Source organism: Aphelocoma coerulescens (assembly GCF_041296385.1).
Source record: "Aphelocoma coerulescens isolate FSJ_1873_10779 chromosome Z unlocalized genomic scaffold, UR_Acoe_1.0 ChrZ, whole genome shotgun sequence".
In the NCBI taxonomy this organism is placed as follows: Eukaryota; Metazoa; Chordata; class Aves; order Passeriformes; family Corvidae; genus Aphelocoma; species Aphelocoma coerulescens.
The window spans coordinates 29054120-29076552 of NW_027184085.1; the positions used below are offsets into that span (position 1 = coordinate 29054120).

General features: G+C 36.9%; 1 protein-coding gene across 1 annotated transcript in view; it reads right to left on the reverse strand.

Annotated features, from left to right (window-relative positions):
* PTPRD (protein tyrosine phosphatase receptor type D) overlaps positions 1-22433 on the reverse strand; it is a 568740-nt gene that overhangs the window by 39810 nt on the left and 506497 nt on the right. The window contains exons 23-24 of the mRNA XM_069001512.1: positions 22269-22392; positions 10840-11015 (exon numbers count right to left, since the gene is read on the reverse strand). Coding sequence (XP_068857613.1) covers positions 10840-11015; positions 22269-22392 — 300 coding nt within the window. The remainder of the gene's footprint in view (positions 1-10839; positions 11016-22268; positions 22393-22433) is intronic.

Genomic DNA, 22433 nt, shown 5'->3' on the forward strand with positions numbered 1-22433 from the left:
TATTCACTGAAAGCAAAGCTGTAAGAAAATGTAAATGCTTCCTTTTCTATTAAAAATGAGAAGCTTGAGACATTTCCAGACTTGAAGGGTTTCAGCTACAGAGTCCCTAATATTCGTGGATATTCACACTTCAGCAAATCATAGACACTAGAGAACGTGACGCTATGCATCAACAGAGCTGAAGGAAGTGTATTTCCATATGAACATATGAATACAAAGATTCCTGACATTCAAGGGTAGAGAAATAATTTTCTAGTATAAAGTTCCATCATTCAGGCTGAAAAGCTACTTCAGGTGATTCTTAACACATGAACCAGCTGTTACAGGCTATCTAAGATTATAAGGACAAAACACAGATCAGGAAAGAGACAGTAAACTAGTATCAGGCAGACACATACAGCACATTATTTGCTAAGAGCAAATTAGGAACAGAATTATGCTGCATCTAGAACACAAAATATCAGTAGTACATAACAAATTTCTTGCACTGGTTTTCTTACGAAAATAAGCCTTTTGCAGTCAAAAATTTCGATAGTATTTTCAAATGATCTTCCTTCACTTAAGGAAGAAGAATAAAGTGACTCTCAAATGATGCTGAATGGTAATAATAACTATGCAGTAAGAATGGTAGTGCCAGTTGTTGGTGATGGAGCCTATCTCAAACCCTATCAGGCTAGTTTACTGCCTCAGACATTTCAGCTAATGTTCTGTCTCCAAACAGATGTTACTCTGAAGCCATTTCCTTTTTTTACAACAATGCCTTGCCACCTAAAGATTAGGCTGATTTGACTCGAAAGCTCAGAGACACTGACAATAGTATTTGAGATTATAAAGCAAAGATAAAAAAATAAAATCAGAATATATAAACACATTTTTAGATCTTATTTGAACAAGATTTGCTCTAGTGTCACTCTCTGACTTCAGTCTAAGTCTAAATGAAAGATTAAAATATAAACTCATAGTCATAAATAAGTTTTAGATTTTGGTCTTAATTACAGTAGCCACGAAAAAAAGTTATAAGCAGAATTTGGAGGCAACATAAATGAACCAGAGACTAATCAATTCACAACAAACTTTAGTCCTCTACAAAGGCTTCAAATCAACCCTCAGTACACCCCTACTTTCTGAAATTTCTGAGATACGATTAGTAGGCTAAAAGTTAATATTGACACATAATTGATGAATTAAAGAGATTATCCCCAAACTGTTTCAATTCTGATCCTTATGAAAGAGTGTGGTATGGTCATTAAAACAAAAGGAAACAGATATGGAAAGGAATCTTGGGCATGTTTAAAAGTGTTCTCTATCTCAATTTTTATCTTCATCTATACAAGCAAGGTACAGTTCAAAACTGTATTGCTGATATCAATGTGAGATGCCCTTTTTGAGCTCTTTCTAACAGCAGGGAAGCCACGGTTTTAATGAACTTATTTTGAAGGATGAGTCTGTCAAACAGTTAAGTTCAGCAAGATAAAGGTCTTGAAAAGGTTTAAATGAATGGACTGACTGGAAAAGTGAATGTGCTGACTGCTTTCTGTTTCATCCTCTTGTACTCAAGGCTGATCACTGTGTGCAGCCTGAATAATCCTTTCACTGAATAAGATATTACAGGATGAAGAACATATTGAACAATTCAGGCTGCTATTCAAGTGCTTTAATAAAGATCTAGTATTTTCCATAAAAGAGAGATATCTTTAAGCTGATATGAGTATTACATAAAATATCAATGAAACAAAAGGATCAAAAGAAAGAAACAATAGATCAAAAAAATTCTATTATTCTTGTTTTTGGTTCACTTGAAACAGAACTAATACAAGAAAAGGCGCATTGGAAAGTATTTCAGGGACCTAGAGGTCTTACTCTGGATTTTGATTCTTGAATGGAACTTCAAGTCATGGTGAGCTTTCTATAGCTACTTTAATACACAGATAAAATCCTTAATCTCATAAATGTATTCCATACAGTTCCTGTTATATTAACCAGAAAATTACCCTAGCAAAAGCATTGAATACCAACCTCATACCCAGCTGCATCCATTAACTTTCTTAGAACATAGGGCAAGCTCTATAAATGATGCAAAGTATAAATCATAATATTCTCTTTCAGAGACACCTGTTGGAAGAACTTAAATTTTCATGATTTATTGCTTGCCAGAAAGGAGAACTGGCCTTGAGTTTTTCACCATAATCTGCCAGACAAGGAAAAGTAGGATTATTTTTTGATAAACAATACTAAAATCACTCATGGATGTTTCCAAGCCTCAAACTGCTTGACAGGATACCGTGCCCTGAAGTAACACAGTACAATGCTAAACCAAACATGAACTAATCATGTGTCCAGAGAAGGGCCGCAAAGATGCTGAAGGGTCTCAAACAAAAGTCCTATGAAGAGTGGCTGAGGATACAATGGCTGTTCGGTCTGGAGAAAAGAAGGTTCAGGGGGTACCTTATTGTGCTCTAGAACTACCTCTAGAAAGGAGGTTGTGGTGAGGTAAGGGTTGATCTGTTTTTTCAGGCAACCAGGAACAGGACAAGAGGAAACTGTCTCAAACTGCACCAGGGGAGGTTCAAGTTGTATATCAGAAAAATTTCTTCACTGAAAAAGTGATTAAGCACTGGAACAGGCTTCCCAGGGAAGTGGTGGAGTCACCATCCCTGGAAGTGTCCAAAAAATGAGTGGACATGGCACTTTGTGATATAGTTCAGTGGGCATTTGGTAAAAGGTTGGATTTGATGACCTTGAAGGTCTTTTCCAACCTTAATGATTCTAAGATTCTACAGTCACTGAATTTTGAAAACAAATAAGCAGAATTTTTAATCTTCTAACTCAAAATGCTAATGGGCAATTTCTACTTGTGGCATAGTTCCTCTGTCTGTATTAAGAGAAGAATTATGGGACATAGTAATGTATGTCTTACCTCAAGCACAAAGCAAAGGAACTAAGAGAATAAAGTCAAATTACGGAGTTAGAATATGGTTTTGACTCAACCACTTGCTATACAGCTGCCTCACGGAAATGGTATTTTTATAGAAAACCATCAGTTTACCCTAACAGCTAAAAGAAACCACACAGAGTAACACAAAAAACTAGATGGTTGCCTTGAAAAATACTTTTGGCAATACCAGGTATTGCCAGCTTGAAACCATTTCAGGTAAGACTCTGGTGCAAACAGTTCTTGAAATCTTACAATGGAGGAGACTGCACAAAATATCCTACAAAGCTTCCTCCATTCATGACATTACATTTTGGAAGTTCTTTAACAGTTCAGAATAAATCATCTTTGCTGCAAAGTTTATTTCTTCCTCCTTAAAGCCCCACAGGCAGGGAAAATGGCTGATTACTATGAAATTTTTTAACAGCTTTTAACATGCTGGAAGACTACTGAGATTTCCTTCACTCTCTTATATATAAAACAAATAAAAATATTTCTGACTATTTCTCCAACATCTGATCATTACTGTTCTCTTCTAGATTCTCTGTAATTTACCAACATCTTTTCACATGGGGCATTAATTCTGGATGTTCTCAACTTCAAATGTATATAAGCTGAAATAACCAGACTTCCAGCCTATGCAGTGTGTAAAAGCAATTCTTTCACACAAAATTAACCCTCCTTAGAGTATGGCATTTCCATAGCTATTTTACTGGATGATATTAACAGTCTGAGTTTTAGCTGAGGCACCTTGGCACAGCACTTCCCCTTGAAATGTGCCTAGAAAATGAACTCTAAGCTTTTTTGGATTAGATTCTTACATACATTAAGCACCTATGACTGACTGCATTTCAGTGAGAGCTGACCATGTTCCTGCCCTTGTGCCTCTGAGAATCCTTCCATAATAAACAGTTATGGTTAAGTGTTACAATTCTGGCATTACAACTGGTGACTTCACCCTGTACAATGGTGTAGGAATTCTTGGACTGTGGCCATGGCATTCTGTTACAGTGAAAAAAAGACCAGTACAAACCTACACATTTTATTTTTATTTTTGTAAATCTGGTGAACACATGGTGTACTTGATTTTGTGTTTTTCTTTTTTTTCCCCCCTCAGTTCTCTCATTCATTCTTCATCTAACTCATATCTTAGCATGCAGTGAGCACTAAAGAAGTGAAATAAAATTCTGATAGTACATTATTGATACAGAAGTTATTAGTTTGCCATTAAAACTAGGGAATGAAAAATTACAAAATGGCACATTTAATTCCTCTTTAGTAAAACAGTACAACTCAGTATGAAAAATGCCATCTGCAACCTGTCCTATCTACTGATATCTGCTGACTGATAAGTTAACTTACCACTTACAAGATGAAGACATGCATAAATTTTTCAGTTGCTACAAAGCATAGCTAAAATTTCTTTTTGTATTTTCCTATGTTTAAATACATTTCACAACTAAAAAAAACCAGTTTTCACAAATTTAAAAAAGCTTTTACATGCCTGTGCTGCTCAATAAGAAACATCAGTGAAAGTTTTCTTCAAAAATAAATTACAATTTGCCTAAATACAGTAGAATACAGGTGCATATTGGGACCATATTGATAATATTTTTAAATGAATTTTTAAGTGCACCTATTGCTGACTTCTCTACTCCTTTAGTGAAGACATCATATTGTCACTTATTTTTGATGCAGTATTTTGACAAGCAATACCTCCAGTATTACCCAAACATATTTAGAAGGAAAGACCTGAAATTCGCTTCAGAAGCTCTGCACAACAAATAGAGAACTAACTTCATCACAATCGCATAAAAGTCTGCTGCATGCCATTCATATAGACAGGAAAACTGTCTATATCTTCGTTTTCTGTGCTTATTACTTACTGTGGTGCATGTACTCTTGCTTCGTCTTAGCTATGAAGTCAGATACCTTAGATATCAGTGCCTAGTCTGCCATCAACAAATGAAGATTCATGAAAAATCTTGGCAACGTGCACATTTTGAGTAGAATAATATAGTATTCTTCCCAGACCTCCCTTTATTTTTTCCTTACCTTGGTTGCCAAAGTTTGTTTCAAAGCTGTTTTTACTGAACAGTCCCAATGTACAATTACTTTTCCACTGTGTTTTTAGTTTGTTGTGGGTTTTGTACTAGTTGAATTTGAATAAACCTTCCCTGATTTAATTACTCCTTCAAAAACCCTAACCAAACTCACTAAGCCAAACAAATCCCAAACAATTATTTTACTCCAGCTTCAAGACACTACCTTCACCTACTTGATATCTCTACTGTCCTCCATTTTCCATTTTTCTTACACATGGAATAATCACTAAATCTATAAAAAAAATTAGCTGAAATACTCAGATGGGAGTGTTCTGATGCTTGACACTTGGAACAGGAGCTCCTGTTTAGCATTTCAGCAATACCAGGAAAAGTCCATTTACCTTTTCTCATGACAGTGCCATCTCTCCTGACTCTCTCAGGAATCGTGACAAGTTGAGAGAAGTCCAGGGATTTTCAACTACCTTTTGGTGTTATTATGGAACAAATACAGGACCCGTGCAAGTAGTCCCATGTGTATCAATAATTGGGAACAAAATCTGAGACAGGATACATTACTTTAATGCTGGGCTTTTTTTATTCTCCCCGTTCCCAACAAAGACTCAAGATTCAGGATGACTTAGCCTTGACAAACCAAGATGATTATTCTATGCTTACAGCTTTTTAGATATGTTGGGGTTTTAGGAGCTCTCCTGGTTTTTTTCTCTGTTAAAGGAATTTCCCCCATACATGTTGCTAGGGGAACAAATGGCTGGGTACTTAAGAAAAACAAAAGAGCTTGCTACTCTTTTTGTTTCACCTGGGTGTGTAGTCAGTTGGTCTCAACTTTCGGACAGAGAGGGAGGCTGCTTTTTTTTTCGGCAGTTTTTCTTTCTGCTGGAGAAGCCCTGGGATCCCAAGCCCGCCTTCCCTGCCCTGCCGGGAGCCGGGCTGTGGCCATCCTGCCCCACCGCTGCTTTGAGCCTTCGCTATGTTGTAGCCCTGCTCGCCCTGCCTGCCCAGACCTCCGGGGCGTTCCCCATTTGGATGCACCTTGTCTGACACCCGGGATTTGTGCTCGTCCCTGCCATTCCAGCCCGCCGTTCCAGCCTGCTGTTCCAGCCTGCTGTTCTGAGGGTCTGGCCGGACACTGGGATTGGCTGCCCAGCGGTTTGTGAAGCCTTTGTTCCATCCCTTCCCGGGATCCCAGGGCCCCAGTGCCGCGTGCTCCCCGAGCTCGCTCCGGAGCGCCCCCTGCAGCCGCGGGGGAGCCATCGCACCTGCCCTGCTCACCGGGAGCCGCCAGCGCCCCTGCCGGCTGCGAGCGGAACTGCACCCGAGGGGAAAGGGCCCGACAGCCGAGAAGGCTGGGACTGGGTTTGTGATTGTTTGCTGTTACTGCCAGAGTTATTGCTGTTTGTTTGACTGGTTATACACATACAGATATATAATAGTAAAGAACTGTTATTCCTATTACCCATATCTTTGCCTAAAAGCCCCTTGATTTCAAAATTATAATAACTCGGAGGGAAGGGGGTTGCATCTGCCATTCCAAGGGAGGCTTCTGCCTTCCTTAGCAGACACCTGTCTTTCAAACCGAGACAGATATTTTTTGCTTATAATATTGATGATGATATCTACTTCATGACAGTCAAACAGGTGTTTGGACCAGGCTAACAGATTGCCACAAATGTAGTTTTCTCATGTATTCACTTAGTCATTAGCAAATTTTAACGAAGCTGATCGTATCACTATGAAAACTAAAGCCTTCCTCATCAGTATTTGAATACTTGATATTGACATTATACTGTCATTTACCTGTGAATATTTGAATACTTGGTAGTGTCATTATACTGTCATTTAGCTGTGACCTGATTGGGTTTTTTTGTCAAAAGATTTTAAACTGAGAAACTGGGGTCCCAATATAGAAAATATTGTAACGAGGTTAAGGAAAGAAGTATTTTCTATCAGTTCCAAGACAACATAGCAAATGTATTCCAAATACAGAATTACAAAGCAAAGAAGGAAAGGATTGAATTGTCTTGCAAATGGACAATTTGCAACAGTATCCTACCCTGAAAAAGGAGGCAGGACTAAATGTTTCCTGTTGGAGGCCATGTTATCTTTTGCTATAAAGGGAGATTTTTCAGCTGATCATTCATAAAATTCACTACAGCATGTGAGTACTCAGAACATTCAATTAGTTGAGAGGAACAAAAAATCCCCAAAAAACAACAAAAAAAATCTAGTCTGCACTGCTTGGGGTAGAAGAGAAGACAGAGAAGTGGGAAAGAGAAGTATCCACACTAAAGCTTTACATGTTTTACATATTTCCTTAGTATAACACAGAACTGCTTTTTTTAAATGTCTAATTTACAACCTTCAATATTGTTCTTGTATTTCACTAAGATTAAACTCGTATCTGTGACAAAAATGCTACTAACCCTGTTCCAGGCACTGCCAATGCGTATAATCCAATGCGTAATTTTTGATACAAATTATTTTCATGGTAGCTGAATGATGGGACTGACTTTCTTGCTGCAGTCTGGCTTAGGTCAAGGGAAATTCAGGTGATGACATTTAATATGAAACCAACTAAGTGTGAAAGGTTAGAAGTGAAAGATCTTTTTTTTCCTCTAGCTTTCTTATAGGCAAACAAATGAATAATGAATTCACTGTAACATCTTCATTTGATCTACTCAGCTGTAAAATATGAACATTCTCAAATCTGCAGTCACTCAGACATCTAACACATGCTAATGAACCAACTTTGTTTCTGCAGATGCAATTAAAATTCTCATCTTTATCTATGCAGTCCAGGTTAAAAAGGCTGATACCAGGCTGCAGGGCTACATGATGAAAAAAAGCTAGCTAAACAGAAATGACGACATGGAGATGGGAAGCAGAAAGTCCCAGGGAGAAACAATCTTGCCTTGCAGCAGGAATAATGATCAGGCTGCCAAGACACAAAAGCAATCAAAACAGAATCAAAAGAAAAAGAGAAACAAAATTAGCAAAGCTCTTCATCCCTAATGATATGTAACAGTGCTTATATTTCATGTTTGAAATCTCACTTGTTTTTCTGCTATAAGAATATGCTATATAAAAATGATAGCATGAGAAAAAATAGCAATGAAATGTCATCACTGGGTTTTCTTCCTACACAGGGATTCCCACTGGTGTCTCACCATCAATACCATTAATTACATTATGTGCAGCTACTGTCTTAGAAGAGGTAACTGGTATGCCAAATTCACAGAGCTGCAGACTCTGAGAGTGGGAGCTGAGTTATGTACTGGATAGCTGGTATGCAATGCTCTGCATTGAATGCATCAAATTCAACCTATCAACACAGAAGGTGCTAAATTATGCACAAAAAAAAATACACAAACATAAGCATTGAATGCATGAGCAATCCATTGACTAGAATGTCTAGCTTCTCATTCCACTTAGGGAACATATTGGTTCTGAATGCTAATCACTTCTGGAGGTGATTACTATTCTGATCAGTGTTTTTTTAGGGTGCAGCCAACAAAGGCTAGAGTTAGCTTAAAACTCTGCTAGGCAATTATTGGAGAGAATGAGAAGAATTTCATTTAGTTACATCAAAACGTCTTTCTAGACAGTGGTTGCCTGTGGCCTGCAGTATTAAGACAAACTCTCAAGTACTTAAGTATACCTTTTGCAATGGGCTGCTTATTATAATCAGATTTTTTCTGTGGTCTGGTGTCATTTAATAGCAACTTTAAAGAATTAAGCAGTGAAGAAAAGGGAAAAATTTCATTTTCTCAATTCCAAACAGGCAGTTCCAGGACTACATAAGGCCTGTAGAACCAAGATAAAATTGAAAATTCTACTAAAATTACCCACTGCTATGTACTAATTGACATAAGGTATGTAAAGGCAGTGGTGTTAATGTGGGTTGAAGTTACATGTGGGAAGTTATTCTATAATTAGAATGCTATACATTGCTTGAACTGCATAAAACCTACTCTACTTTTAGAAATGATGGAAGGGGTAAAAGAATAAATATATATGTGTTTTGGTAATCCTCCAGAAAGGAATGACTGCTGCCAAGAGGTTCAAGTTATGTAATCATTGCAATTACAGGTATCCAAGCATACAAAAAAGACATCAATGCCAACACAGTACAGCATTAGGCTTTACGGTGCACTCCACCCTGTTCCAAGCTTACACATGCTAAAACATTTTCATTTTGAAATGGAGCTCATCCATGAACTACTGAAATACCAACTATTATCTAGTTACCTCCATAAGATACTTTTACTGATTTAAAACCTTTCTGGATGATAAATCTTCTATCCTCCTCCCTAATCTCTTTCTGTATTACTGAACTGTTCTTGATCCCCCGTATTTATGGCACTTTTTAACTCGTTGCACAGAGCCTTCAATACCTTAGCTTTTCCCACCTTCCACCTGTAGTCCTGCAGCCTGCTTCCCACTTGCAGCTTCCTATCCCTTCACACAAGCTTCCAGAACAGTACCTCAGAATGCTTGTGGCAGTGTTTTTCCTGTGACACTCCTGTTTGTTATTCATCTCCTGAATTTGAAAACCCTCCTACTGTTGTTATGGCAGGGTCTCAAGGGAAGTGATTACCACTGATGTTAGAATCACCCCTTCTTTCTCCCCCTTTCTGATTTCTACGTTTTGTTGAAGTTTCTGGCTAGAGATATAGGACTCATAAACGTGTTTGTAGAAAGCTCAGCAATGAACCAGCTGTGTAGCACTCTCCCTAGCCAACATGTGCTCCCAGCAATGGTAACAGCATCACGAGCACAAACAACCCATGAAGACTGCAAGTCCATCTCAACACAAAATACAGTTACTGTGGAAAAAGTTGGATGGAGAAACACCACTGAGGGCGAAATACTTGTTTGTCTTCCTGATTGGCTGCTGAGGATGAGTTATCCCATTTCTTTTTCTCCCCATCCTTCTCTTCTTCTTCTTCTTCCCTTTTATTTTTTCCCCCTTTTACTCTGTCCTCTCCAATAACATCCACTCTTAGAACTGACAAATGCCACCAAATATGGACCCACTAGTAAATATTCATGCAACACACCATGGTCTGTTACTACTCTTTCTATCACCTTTTTTATCTTATAACAAAAACAAGTTACTATTTTTTATTTCTCTTTACATATAGCACATATTTTATTAAAACTCTTCTAATAATAGAATCTATGGTTCTATTATTTAAATAGTATCCTTATGCTATTATCAGAACAATATCCTTATGGTTTAGTGCTTTACTTTCCTATTTTTACCTTGGTCTGCAAAATTGAATTTGAAATACCACAGATAATTTTGTATTCTTTTATTGCATATGGTGGTGTAGTTTTCCTAGCTACTGGCATGTGCTCAAAAAAAATACATTTCTCAACAAATCTAAATCCTTGCTGATGTTAAATAATGCTGAATCTATACCATTTAAAATTGAGAACTGAATGCTGTTGACGTACATTCACTTCCTCATAACAGGATCGTACGATCATATTCCTATTACTACAGAGGAAATAATTCTTTTGGTCACCTCCTAAAATTTCCAACATGATTAAAACAGAAAACAACCCACCAAAATCACTGTGATCAAAAAATTAAAAGTTTTCCAGAGTATAAAAGAATACTAGATAAGTGGCATGACTTGGTAGTTTCATAGTGAAAGCAAGATTTCCTGTATGTTAGTGATTTTCATAGCATAGACACTTTTAACTCGTGGCAACCTAAAAAAAAATCAGTTTTTACACATACAAAGAAAGCAGGCAAACATACATGAAGGAAACAAAAAACTTACATTAGTGGTAACTCAGGCACAATATTATTAACCTTGCTTAAGCTTTCCTTACCCTGGACCTCTCCTCTAGTTTTGTCATCATGACGACAGTTGCACCTCGTTGTTCCCACATCATTCTCCAGAAGTCACCAAAGGTTTCTGGCAATGCCCCCTGTGTAGCTATATAAGCATTCTGCTTCCTGTATCCATCTATGTAGTTGGCATTGATATAGTCGCTGCCTGGTATGCCTGCAAAGAGAGGAGAATGAAAATACAGGGCAGAATTTCTGTGCTGTCCTGTTGTACAAGGGCTGAAAAATCCTGTGACACAGCTGATTTGGCGAATCTTGGCTGGCTCTGTGCCAGGTAGTGTGTGGGTACTTACAAGTGAGTGTATGCCCTTTGTGGAGTCAAGAGGCATGGTGGTCTCTCTGAGAATAACTATTCTTTTGACACAGGAGACTTTGTTTGATAAGAAGTATAGAAAAAGCTGGAAAATCTGTATCAGGTGGAGAGACCTGGGGGTCAACACAGCAGCATTTAAAAGCTGGTCTGATGCTGCCTGCAGACACCCAACAGTATGGCAGTCTCTACCTGGGACAGATAGGGAAGATTCTCGAGCAGACACCCTGGATAGGCTCCTTCAACATTCCTGTTGAGGTTCTTCCATTTCCTTTAAATACAGAAGGGAAAAAAAAATTGTCTAAGACTATTAATATCACTGCTATACTCATTTTTCCCATTAAATGGGAAAATAGTTATTGTAACAAAACACATTATGTAAGTCAGATTTAAGAAACAGTGAAATTTGCTATATGGTGTATGCATGAAATAAAGACCTCTGCAAGACTGAGTAAGAATTAAAAGCATGAGAAGAAGGTGGGAGTCAAGACTTGTGTGCACATGGGACCTACACTGTTATTTGCTCGAGGCTCAGGTATTTTGGACAAGATTTACACAGGGACTTTGGCTGTGTCTACCAGATACCTGTCCTTTGTTTGAGCTCCACAGGAAGCAGGCCAGTTTCTAGCTGCAATCTATTTAACTCAAGGTATGCAGTAGGAAGCCTGTACTGAGTGTTGGAACATGCTGCCTACCAAGGTCAAGTAGGTTTATTAGCTGTAGCAAAGGTCACATTTCTAGTCTGCACTAATAAGGCAGCCATGCTAATGGAAATGGTAAAGGTGGACTTAAAAATTCTCAGACCACTGCTGAATTCAGCAATGCAGTGCCCAGCTTTCAACTCAGACTATGTGCATGTTGAAAGATAAAGCATGGAGGGATTTTTTGTCACTGCTTGTTTTTTAACTGATGACTAGAGAAAGAAAAGATATTCGTGAGATCTCAGCGCTGGCTGAATGGCAAAGCAGTGTTAATTAGCTGAATATAGAGCTCTGTATCTTAGTAAGTTTTGTTTAAGTAATTGACAGAAGTTCCTTCTTTGAGCAGAAATTAATGATTTATATTTATGCAGCCAATCTGCCATGCACAAGTCTAAAACACATGAAATGGTGCAGGTTCCACAAACTCTTTCAAAAGAGAGTCAAGGGGGTAATACCAGCTCCAGATTTATTCTAAAGCGATGACTGTTTTCACTCCACAAAGCAACAAATTGCATTTCTTTGGCTGTGAAACAGAATAAATTGTAAATAAGTATTTCTGAAGCTTTCTGTCAGAAACCAAATCTTCAAATCTATTCTGATGCGTTATCTCCTGCTGGTGATCCCAAACCAGGAATTACGGGAGCTGTACAGTCCTGTCTTTCCTGATTGTAACACACCTGAAAATGTCTTCCAAAATAATTTGAATTTGAATGGAAATTAGCGGTACCTCTTTAAAAGTGACTGTTCGTTATTAGCTACAATTTTAATAGTTGCCACACTCATTCTGGGTAAACTTAATGTTTCATTCCACTACTTACTTAGCAGTGAATGAACCCACAGACTAAATGTCACAGTAAGTAAGATCCAATACAATCTGTAAATTATTCAGATTATGGGTTACTGCAGCTGTAGTCTAGCAAAAAATTTTGCCTTCATGCCTGATAAAATTCCATATATGTTCTTGTTATATATGTTCAAATCACATTTAAAGTAAAATTTTAATTTGATTTTACTTTTTTTACACAATGAGAAGAAAAACCTGACAAAATATTTCAGAGATAGAAAGACCTTGTAACTTCAGGGTTACAAGAGAGGCAGAAAATGGCACTCCTCAGGCAAGATTCATGAATGGACACAGGAAGACTGACTGACTGATTTGACCTGATTGAAAGTCTCTTCCAGGAGAAAAACAGAACAAAATAAAAAACTAGTTAACCTGCATAGTGTATAGCCAAAACCCATGATTTCCCTCCATGAAAGGTAGAAATTAGAGTTCAAAAGCATCTACTCTTGTAGACCTGAATCAGTTTTACGTGACACTTCTTATTGTGGATATTGGAATTAATGATATAGAAAATACAACTTCTAGGCACAATGCTGTATTTTCTTCCTTTCTCAAGATAATAAAACCTTTTTTTCCCCACAAAACCAATGAGAAAGAAGAATGAAGCCAACAGGAGAAGTCTACACCAACTGGGTATTATTACCAAAGGAACTAAAAAAGCTGGAAAGAAATTTTTTCTGCATAAATTAGAATTATATTATGATGCCTGGTATCATACTTTGAAGCACATGTTATAAATAAAAGCCTGAGGGAAAAATGAAAAACAACACTTTGTAAAGTGACTAAATGATCTTCTGGGAAACTGGAACTGGTCCTCTGGAACTGATACTGCACAAACTCAGTGTGAAAATTAAGCATGAGAACTATTGCAAGCTGTTCCCTAAAGAATGATAGTTTCAAATTTTAGCAGTCAATCCTAGTACCTGATATAAAAAAAATCAGAATGCCTAAATTGTAAATACTCTCTCTACTTACTGATTTCTATTAAATTTATTGATAAATATTTAACATGTAACTTCTAAATTAAATAAATTCTAATTCTTTAAATTAGAATGAAGAAAAGCTTCCAGATTATACTTTCCTTGATCTAAGATTCAAGTAAAAAAGAATTAACAATTAGTGATAATTGCAAAGAGGATTTCTTCAAATCTAGGTTATAGTGGAAATTTTCACTCTGTTTCTCCACTTGATTTTGATAAAGTGGACAGAAAAAAATCTGTTTGTCCTTTAGGCAGAAAAATTATTTTAAAAGGCAAGTTAGCTTCATAGCACAAAACGAGGATATACTTGGGAATGGACATGAAAATCCATTTACCACAGACCCTGAGCAACTATTCGCAAATTAATCAACAGAGTTTTGAAAATAAACAAACAAACAAAAATTTGTTGCTCCAACACTTGCACTGAGACTTTCACCAAGGGTTCATCTGTAGCAGAATACAGTACTCAAGAGGGTTTTATCTCTGCTGAGATCAAGAGAACAACTTGATTCAGAATGCTCAGCTCCACTGTCTCTCACACAGTATCCATTAGGTATGTTCTTTGTTCTCCATCCATTCTCATAGTCCGTTTAAGTATCATACCCATTGCTCACAGAGTCTCTTTTCATCACTGTTTTTATGCATGACCTCAGTTTCACATCCTGTTCCAAAATCCTTAAAGCCCTCTAGGGAAGGTGTCTTATCATAAGAGGACTAATGAATTGTGTGCAGTTTAAAAATAACAAATACAAAACCTGAGTATCTGTAAATATCTACAATGACAAAGCATAAAAATTTATCAAAGATAAGTAATTCTAAATATTAAAATGTCCCTTTCTGCAATGACTTTTCTGGCCATAACCTCATTCTGAGCTGAGAAAATGGAACAATTTTCTGTCAAGTCTAATAGTGCAAAAACAATCAAATGACGGCCAGTCTGACTGCAGTACAATGAAATCCTGCAGACTTTTGTTCGCTGCCATAGCTTGAAGGCAACATACCCGCAAGCACAGCAGCAATTGCCATCATTACTTAAATTTGGGTTTCATAGTTAAGAGAGGTCAGTTCTATAAAAGCATGGGTCAGGAAGGGGACAAAGCAACCAAATTCTGCCTTCAGTAATATTGATACAAACCTTACCTAAACCTACTGGCATCAGTGGGATTTACTGTACATTTAGGATGGCACACCTAAAGTGTAAATTTAGGGTAATCCATGTAGTATAACTTGACTTTTACAAGTTTCACGAAAGCAGAGACACAGTTTCTGCACAAGAAGTCAGCTAAAGCTCCTGAACCATGATTTTACCACAACTATTTTCTAATAGCATTTTCAACTATGGTGATGAATGACCAGAGTCTGCAATCTCTTTATTTAGCCAGACAGGAGTTGAGCACAATGGGGGAAGAATCAGATCAGTAGTTCAGCATAAAAGACAATCTATTTTCAAATATCTCAAAAGAACAAAGATGTTTAATTTTTACATACTAAGAGTGAATGAGCAATGAAATAAAATTAGCCAATGCCACAATTAAAGTACCAAAGACTAAAAATCCCATGAAGTGTATTGCTCTCAATTTGTGCTGAGAACTCATGAACAGAGATGACAGTGCAGCTTACTGCAACATAGACTCAGAACCACAGGGCTAATAATGTAGACCTTATGATTCACTTGACTTCCTGAAGAGAGTTATAGTCTTGAATAACCTTAATTAGACTTCAAGTTTTATTCACAAACTGAAATCAAATAATGAAATTATTTGAAGTCTTTACAAAGGCTCCATACTGAACAGCCTTTCTATTTACAACAAATTAAACTACAAAGCTTTGTTTCTGTGCTGCTTCCCTATGACATATGCTTTTAGTCATAAATAGTGTGAAGTAATAGGATTAAATTCCATCATGCTTGTAAACAAGCTGGAAAAATATCATAATGAACTCAAGTGCTGATGAAGTTGTACTATTGATTTAAATTAATGTCTGGTGTTTTGAACAATGTCAGAGCAAAAACCACAGGCTGGTTGCACATGTGTGAACAAAACAGTGTGAAAAATCTAATTTACATAAGAGGTACGCACCAGGTTAACTATAAAAGGATGCAGATCAGGCCCCTTGCTATCCTCTCTTTTTCACCTGTCTCTCTTTTGCTTTCTTTGTTGCACAACCCCTGCTCTGCACCATCCACATGGCAGGAACAATGTGGAATCTAAGGACTGGTGATATTCTTTGTTCTCCCTCTCTCTTGCTTGGTCTGATCAAAGCGCAGCTGTCATATTCTATCCCATATTCCATACTGAACTGTATTGCAGGAGTGAGGAGATTGTAGACATGTGTTGTGGCTTGTGAGACAGCACCTTTGTATAATGGTGTATTATAGCTTGTTAGCCAGCACCTTTGAGGGGTTTATTTTAGGAGTTGAGAACTATTTGAATGTACTGTACAAAACTAACGGCTTGTTAGCCACCACTTTTTGAGTCTAAACAGTGGTCTGATTCCTGGAGTTAAGGAATGTCTAGAATAAAAGCATAAGAGCCCTGACTCATGGTCTGATGTCTTTGTTCAGCCTGATAAGAACTTACCATGACAACGTGCCCCCTGCCATGGGCTGTGACAGCAGCCCCAGCTGGCGATGCTGTGCCTGATGCCTCCCAGGACACTGGTGGTCCTCCTGGCTGCCAGGGCACTGCTGACTCATGTTCAACTTGCTGCGCCAAGTCCCTTTCTGCTCTCCAGCATCTCATTCCCCAAGCTGCAGGTTTGCCCCATCCCAGATGCAGAATTTGGCACTTTCTCTTGTCAAACTTCATGTGGTTCTTGACTGCCCAGCCCTCTAATTTGACGAGGAATCTCTGCCGGGCCTCCCTGCCTTCGAGGGAGTCAACAGCTTCCTCAGTTTTGCATCATTTGCAAACGTTGTTAGTATCCCTTCCAGTCTTGCATCCATGTCATTAATGAAGATGTTAAACAGCACCAGCCCTAAGGTGGAGCCCTATGGAACTGCAATGGTGACAGGTCACCAGTCTGATGTCATCCCATTTACTGCAAGCCTTTGTGCCTGACCTGTGAACCAGTTGCTCAGCCATTGCATGACGTGTATATCCAGCTGTATGCTGGATGTTTTTTCCGAAAGCATACACCATGAGCAAAGGTACAAAAAGCTTTGCTGAAATCCAAAAAAATTACATCACCTGGCATTCCGTGATCAGCTTGATCAATGAACAGGTGCTAGGTGCCAGTAACAACCGTTTATGTGGACGTTTTTATGATGTAAAATCTATATAATTAGGGAAATCATAAAATTGAAATGGTCTAAGCACAAATCTGTACTTTAAGAACTCACTGAAATATGAAGCAGCACAAGACCAGTGAAGGTACTCTACTAATGAATATTTGTAAAATGAGGCTTTTTACAAAGACTGAGGAAAATTCATTACATATCATCCTAACAAAGTAAGCTAAGAAGGAAAAGGAAATGTCAGGAAAAGAAAGCCTGCAGATAGCTGAACTGTGAATAGACTGTTAAGAGGACTAGGAGAGTCTGGTGAAGAGGGAAAGGATGAATGATACGGCTTCTCAAAGAGAACTGCTGAATTATAGACAATTACGGAAAGAAGGCAATGTCAAAAAGAGACAGACCAAAGATGTAGAATTAGGCACGACAAAGAAAAGGATTGTTTACAGGACAGAAGAGAAGTATTTGAAAGGAAAAGGAAAAGGTGAGAAAAATGAAACGTAGGTAGGCAAACTAGGAACTAAGAGTGTAGAAGATCTGCAGGCGAGAAGAGAAACTGGGAAGGTGACCAGCAGAAAAACATGCAAAGAAGGAGGAGCTCCTTTAGGAAAAAGAAAGGAAACATGACTTTGTTTTGTTTTGGTCTAAAAGCTGTAGAGTCTTGAGAAGTACAGAATGAAAATACACAGATTGTTCTGTGCAGGTCCTCGGAGGCATAGATAAGAGCATTGCACCAGGACACTATCCACAATACATGGCAGTATGTGCAGATATCAGCATGGGGCACAACACTACAAAGCAGACACTGAAATCTAACATGATCATACTGTGATTACTTCACAGCTGTCTGAAGCCGGGTTTAGTGATCTCTTTAATTCCTAAACACTGATTAACACAGCAGCTAACAATCAAAGGAATCTTTTCTTAAACAGAAATATTAATTTATACTCTGAATGATGAACTAAAAGGGATGATGATTGCCTCTACTAATACAAAATGAAATGATATCTGGTTTGATATTACGTGCAAAACCCAGTTTCAATAGGAGTATGCACAGTAAACAGGTACCAAATCTTCATTAGTCAGTCAAGAGCAAAGCCACTGGATGTTTTCTTGAAGTTTTCCCCAATAGGAAGTATGGCCACATATACAGGAAGGATTGTTCTGAGCAGATTTCAAGGGTATTAAGAATGGCAGTATTTAAGTTAATATTATTACAGTATCAGTAGACTCAAACACCTACAGCTTGCCTTGGCATTGTTGCTGAGACAGCCACCATGAAGTCTACTCTAGGAAATCTACTTCACAAGCGCTCTATCACCATGAAATCTACTTTACTGATCGTTCTGTATCCCGCTACTCATCAATGAAATACTTTTGTTGTTTTTAGGGCACTCCAAGCTTATAGGGTGAGGGGCTATATAATTACTCTAAGTGTATGTTTTGTTAGCAGAAGGCAACATAAATGAAATGTGGGAGAGTGCAAATAATTTGCATAGGTCATGACCCTTCCATATTTCTATTGCTCCAAACAACTTCTAAATCTAACAATGACCATCTGCATACTCAAAGCCGATTTACTGGCAAATGGCCGCCAGACAAATAAGAATTTTAGCAGCTTCTTGCCTTTTCTTTCTTGACCATTTGTATTACAGTCAGAGCTTTCTAGTGTTAACAGCATTTTAAAGTCACTAAATTTCCCATTAAAAAAAATTACCCTGCTGAAATATGATAGGTTTTTTTTCTTTTAATAACTGGCATTAGACAAATACATCCACATACAGAAGACTTTTGGGCATGGCTATCTCCTAAAAGAATTGGCAACACTTTTTAAAATCAGAATGATTCCCTCCTCACCCCCCAATTTTTATTTACTTCTTAGAGGTTGAAGATCACAGATCTCGCTGTTTTAACTCAATCTATTTCTCTTTTAATCAGTAGATTCTCCCTTAAATCCATTTAGATGCACATAATAAACTTTACTACATTCTAAAATTGTCATTGTACTTTAAAATTCTAAGTGTCCCTCTCAGAAACAGCTGAAGATAGCACAATATAAGCTGATTTCAATACTTCAACCAGATTTCAAGAACATGGGAACAAAATTTTGCAAAGTAAAATTTTCTTTTAGGAGGGAAATCAAATTACCACATCCAACCTGAGTTTTCCCTCCAAAGGGACCTCTAATGTAATAAAATTTAAACATGATAAGAAACTAATTCCTGTGAAATGAGCAATTATGTTGTGGAACTCCATGCTGTATGTAATTACCGAGGTCAAGAACTTAAGGGGGATTCAAAAAGAGGTTTGAACAGGAGTTATGAGAGGTACCAAAATAAACACTTTGAAAGTGTTAGTAAGAATTGTGTTTCAGATCTAATGCAATTTTAAAAAAAATGGTATTATCAATAGTTGGAAAGAAGTAATTTCAAATCTCTGCAAATTGCTTCTTAAGACTTTCTAGTAATCACTTCAAATAGGCTAGAAAGTTGTGCAACTGCACAAAAGTGGCATTGTGTCTCATTCTAAAGAACTAATTACAATATTCCATATTTCTGCAACACTGTTAAGAGGCCAAATGTTCATCAGTGTAGGATTACAGTTTGGCAGATGCTCAGTCTTCTCTTCATATATATTTGCTCTTAAGCAGTAAGAAACTGCCTAGGTGTAAAATGAAGTTCTTCTCATTAGAAAGGGCATAGTTATTATTCAAACCTCACTAATAGTATTAATTTTCTTGTGGCCACCAAAGAAATGCAGATGAGGCCTATATGTAAAATCTAACCAAATATTCTCCAAATAGTTGTAACAAAATATAATGTAGTCCAAATTTAGGTCCTGATTAAGTTGTATAGTAACATAAGTAAAGGCGAATATATTTTAAAGTAATATTCCAAGTACTGATTTCCCTGGTAGCGTGAAAAGAAACACAGCTCTCAACTGAATACAGTGCCGGCCAAACTGTGTATTTTCATATCTGAAATATCTACTTAAAACCTGAAAGAGAAGTATTTATTACTAAATGCTAAGACCAATGTATTAAATTTATGAAGGTACACACACAAAATTTCAGCAAAACAATCATGCAAAATCCCAGGAATAAAAATTTTTAAGAGGATAATTATATCTTAAATTATTTCTGGTTTTAAGACTAAATATAATTTTATAAAATGGCATTTAATATTTGATGTATTCACCATATGCTTTTTTCACCATAATCTAAAGACTTGGAAAATACTTAAAATCATGTAAATCAAATGGGTCAAAATCCCATTTTGTAATCTGATATTACAAAAGGTTATAATATTTTTCTCTGTTTAGAATCAATGACTATGAAAGAATTAGAAATTTTAGCCTAGCCATGATATTTCTTACTTAAAAAAGGGAATCAAACACGACAGTTTAACTATATTTTGTGCCTTGTTAAAATACTCAATCCTTTCCAGGTACAATGTAAATACTTTTCTGTATTTTTACTATCTCTTATTTAAAAACATAGTCCAATGTACTGTGTTATTGCATACTTTCAATTACTTTAACGAACATTTTCAGCTTTGCCTCTTAAATTTTCTTCCTATTCTCCAAATATGTTCATTTTTTTTAGGGGAACCAAATTTCATGGGTCATTTACATAAAGAGGAAAATGTCCAGTTGTCTATTATATAAATTAATAAATATATCTGTTTGCATGTAGGTTTTTTGCTCCCCTTCCCTCCCCCTTTACACAACCCTTTTTCCAAACAAAATCCCAGTAAAAACTTGAGTCTTCTTTTTGTCAGTTAAGACTTATTTCTGAGTTAAGCATTTTGTTCTGGAGAACTTTACGTAACATTCAGAAAGGCTGTCCAGTTTCTTTTCGTGACCTATCCAGACCATGTACTTTGACCTCTTGTCTGGACCAGTGAGACAGAAGAGTATATATTTATTAGTTACATCACATATACTGCTAATCAGAATACCCTCTCTTCAGTGTTGAGATAGGTAGCCCTACCAGGTGGTGACAGATTTCTATACAGCTATATTATTTTACAAGGCAATAAGAAAAATTTTAGGTGATGTTGCAATAAAATCTTGTCAGAACTGCTATATGAGCGTCAGAGGTGTAACAAACATAAGCAGATCATCTTATGAAAATCCTTCAAGGTAATCATTAAAGTTTGCTAACACATTTGAGAAGCTCTTATGTGTGTTATCAAAGCCTATGGTAGGCAGCTGCAACAAATGAGGAAAGATCTAAACTTCAGTCAGTGGGGTTGCCTTTTTCTTCACCAAGCAGCTGATATTTAAGTGGATTACACCTATAAATCCAGTGTCTTTAGGTCTGGAGTAGCCAAAGATAAGCAGCTGTTTATAACCATAAATTAAAACACCTTGCAGTTTAACTTGTAGCATGTTATGACTAAAATAATTACAACCTTGAATACAGATCTCTCTACCTTATGTATCATATGTAAGTCCTGTCAGAGTTTACTAAAGACAAATCTTATTTTCATTTAAGTTGTGTCACTTAAATATATAATTTGTTTGATTATGGCCATCAGTAATGCCTGACTGTCAACAACATAGAATAAACTGAAAATCTGACTTCAACCCAGGAAGCAGGTTAATGGTAAGGCAGAATTGGAGAAAATAAAAAAATCCTCTGAGTGAAAAACAGTGCATCCTGATGCTTGGTAAAACAGACACAATACCTAGGGCTGACTACCTGTAACATTTTGCTTCAGATAAAACTCTAAAATGTCTAAGATTTTGGAAAGCTTTTTAACTAAGATATAATGAAAAGCTCTCACTGTATCACACTGTCAATCTCTAGTCAGTGAGACACTCCCAACAATGTCTGCATGTGGGCATTTGTTTAAAAACTCTAGTTTAAGATTTAGATTGGAAATTTAAAAAAAGGTTTTAACAGAGCTTTTAAAATTTTCACAGAGAACATGAAGTTGAACTGATTTTTTTTTCCCACATTAAGGTCTTGAAAAGTAAAACTCCGTGAGCAGATATCTTGATAATTTCATTGATCAACTAACCCCTCAATTCATGTGTGTTTGTTTACTGCTACATTTGGTTTGCAGTGTTAGTATAAGTAAACAGCAATATTAATTAACTTTAGATAACTCACTGGCATATCCACAGGGACCAAATGCATTCAGGGTTACACAGGAAAGTATGTTTTAGTTCAAGTTCATAATACATTACTGACAATATGCATCAAAGCAGACTGTCATTACAGGAATTTACTGGAAGTACTTTAATTAACACTTCTTTCTATTATTACATATACTGATTAGTGAAATTATCCTAGATTTTAGCATTTAATTAATTTAATTTTAAAGGTCTCCTTACCTTCTATTGCTGAGAGTAGAACACGAGAATGGTCGTATGCAATTACATTCGCATATCTATTCTTTGGTTTGTTTACTTCCAGGTTAGAGTGTTCCCATGTGAACTGCTGACCAGGATCAATAGACTTCAAAACACAAAGAGAAAAAAAGGAAAGGAAATTTTCAG